The sequence below is a fragment of the Pseudonaja textilis genome, chromosome 4 (genome assembly GCF_049901715.1).
Source record: "Pseudonaja textilis isolate UNSWEBS1 chromosome 4, rPseTex1.2, whole genome shotgun sequence".
In the NCBI taxonomy this organism is placed as follows: domain Eukaryota; kingdom Metazoa; phylum Chordata; class Lepidosauria; order Squamata; family Elapidae; genus Pseudonaja; species Pseudonaja textilis.
This window is the reverse complement of record NC_141993.1, coordinates 61,728,244-61,731,084: the sequence shown is the minus strand read 5'-3', so window position 1 is coordinate 61,731,084 and position 2,841 is coordinate 61,728,244. Positions and strand designations below refer to the sequence as shown.

The following is a 2,841-nucleotide window of genomic DNA, read 5'->3' as shown; positions in this document are numbered from 1 at the left end:
ATAATTGGCTTCCTTTTTCAATAAGCTCTTTATCTCTTTAGGCATCTGCTGTGAGCTATTAAAAAATACTGGGGGCTGTTTTCTGCCTCTAAAAACATGCTTCTCCTTCTCTGCCTTTTTTAAAATATTTCCCCATATATTTCATTCTTCTGGGAGGAGGTTTTCCATAGGACCAAACCATCTTGTCAGGCATTCTAATATACTTTATTCTTATCTGGATTTCTAAGAAGCCACGTAGGTTCCACTGGTTGTTTGAGCACCTAAAGATGCAGTTTTTAAAAAATGCTTACATTCATAAAATAATTTCCTCCCAAAAAGTATGCTTTAAAAATTAATGCAGATGAAATGTGAAGAATAGAGAAAGGATGCCCCTTTATGGTTTGGGGCTCTTTTGAGAGAATAAATGAGTCAGAAAACAGTTAAATACACACAAGTCATAATGTTGGGGATTTTCCTTCTGGTTTAGCCAGAATTCAGACACGCCACCTTGTCTTATGGTTGCCCACCTGGCTGTTGTTTATTAAATAATAGGTATTTGCTTTTACAACAATGCATGGAACCATTGTCTTTGTATAAGAACCAACCCATAACTACCAGAACATTCAAATACTTCGGCACCAGCTCTGTCAAATTACTAGCAGCCCTGCAGTTCTGTTCTAAGCAGTTATAGCTCACCTTCCATAAAATGACACCGAAGGTGTGTGTGCATTTGTGTGTGCAAATGAACTCGGCCTTTTCTAACCGGCTGTTCTCTTATTTGTAAGACTACAATTCCCAGTGACCTCCTAGGTTGGGCATTCCCGTGCCCAAACTCCAAAGAAGCTGCAGACTGGGGAGGTTTAGCTAATGTTCCTGTGTGCTTCTTGGCATCCTCGAGCAAAAGCCGCAATTCAGAAGGGGGTGAGCAGCCGCCAGCGACCACAGCAGCAAAAGAAGCACGCAGCACTGCAGGCGGCGGTTCCTGCCCAGACCTTCCCAACCGCGCAGCATCAGAAGGGCGCCGGAGAGGGACACCGGCTCGGCTCCGGCTCCGGCCCTCCGTAAACTCGCACCCCAGAGCCGACCTTTCACCCGCCGCAGCGGCGCGGAGCCTTCAGATGAGACGACGCGGCTATGGCAGATCTGAGGCAACCACCGCCCGGTCACGGGGGAAGGAGCCCGCAGGACGGGGAGGCTGAAGGCCACGAAGAAGACTCCGCCGAGGCGGCCTCGAGGAGCGCCGTCACCTCCTACCTCGCCCTGGGGGTGGAAGGGCCTTTGGCAGCCGAAGAGCGTGAATGCCGGATCTGTTACAACCCCTTTGACGCCGAGGCCCGCGCGCCGAAGCTGCTGGCGTGCCTGCACACCTTTTGCCTGGACTGCCTGGTCCAGATGCATCGCCACCAAACCCAGAGCAGCGGCAGCGGCGCGGGGAGGGGCGCGGCAGCGGAGCGCGGCGGCCCAGGCGACGCCATCACGTGCGCGTTGTGTCGGCACCGCACGGCCCTGCCGAAGGGACACGTGCACGACCTGCAGCTCAACACCAAGCTCATCCCGCCGCCGCCGCCGCCGCCGCTGCTACCGCCGCCGCCACCTCCGGACCGCTTGCAGCTATTGCCTCTCTCGTGGGCGCCTCGGCCTACGTTTCACCGCCCCCTGCCGGAGCAGGGCGGAAATGGCGCGCTTTCTCCCGAGGCCGGCGAAGCGAGCGGCGGCTGCAATGAAAACGGCTGGAGCCGGAGGCGGGAGATGCGAACCGTGCGCTGCGTGTGCGTCGTCTTTACCTTCTTCTCCATGATGGTCGTCTCTATCACCGGGCCCCTCTTCCTCAACTACAGTGGTTGGGTGGAGCTCTTCATGGTGTCCCTCTTCCTTATGGTTGCCATCGTCCTGGCCCTCCTCTCCGTCATGCCTTACCTCCTCCACAGCCGCGGATACCGGACTGTGGCCGCGGCCTTACTCGCGGGAGAAGGAGAGAGCGGCCCCCGAGGGGCGGCGCTCGGCCGGATGGCGATCTCCAGCCATTCGTAGGCAGCTCTTTGCCCGACCGCTAGGCCGAGATCAGGTTCCTTTCCTGGGAATTCGGCAGCTGTTAAAAGCAAACAAAGCCTGGCCAGAAAGCGGCTGGCAAGCAGGTGATGGTGGGAGAGCGCGCCGTGCCCTGCTCGCCCAAAGGCCCCTGAAAAGAAGGGCGGCCTGCGCCACACATAAGAGAAGAAGGGGGTCCGGGTTGTGATTGTGAACTGCCTGTGTGAGAGTAAGAGAAAAAGTTGTAGGTCAGTGGCAGAGCCGTTGCCTTGTGTGGCGTCACAAATTCAACTCTTAGCATGTCCCAGATAAAAGGCTCCTTAGACATCAGGAATGACTTTTTGTCAGCCTTTCCGGTGAAATCACCAAAGCAAGGCAAGTTCATGTGTCTGTTAGGAAGCCTGGTGAATATGTCTTGTTTCTTAGGGCATTCGTCTGGGATGGGTGAGTGGGAAAGTGTTTCTGCCTCTTTAGAAGGGCAGATGGGTTGAAAAATACTTCCATTTTTCTGATGTTTATTCACCACAGATTTGGCCTTTGTGCCATTGTTCAATCCTGGGTGCTTCTGAGCATATGCAAAAAACACTCCAACACTCTTGCAAGCACTGGAGGCTAGGGGAGAAGGTGCATTTTCCATACTGGTTAGACTTTAAGAGTTTACATGGGTCCCCCTAGACATTGACTAAGCTTATAGTACAATCCATGTTATTTTAAGTGCCATAGAAAGTGACTGTGTTTATAAAATTAATGTAAAACTGATTAGAAGTTACAAGTTAGAATGGTTTAGAATGAAGACATGCCTTCAATAAATATTGTGATTAAAGTGGTCAAAAA

The 2,841-nt window shown here is 52.6% G+C and overlaps 1 protein-coding gene across 1 annotated transcript; it reads left to right on the top strand.

Annotated features, from left to right (window-relative positions):
* The first annotated feature begins 931 nt into the window (after nucleotides 1-931).
* RNF228 (ring finger protein 228) lies at nucleotides 932-2,105 on the top strand. The gene has a single exon (XM_087933203.1). It carries the CDS (start codon nucleotides 1,114-1,116, stop codon nucleotides 2,008-2,010), a length of 897 nt encoding a protein of 298 aa, XP_087789329.1. The 5' UTR covers nucleotides 932-1,113; the 3' UTR covers nucleotides 2,011-2,105.
* The last annotated feature ends 736 nt before the right edge of the window (nucleotides 2,106-2,841 follow it).

Bases quoted from the DNA above. Each gene is read 5' to 3' on its own strand.
- RNF228 (XM_087933203.1), top strand. From the start codon at position 1,114: ATGGCAGATCTGAGGCAACCACCGCCCGGTCACGGGGGAAGGAGCCCG.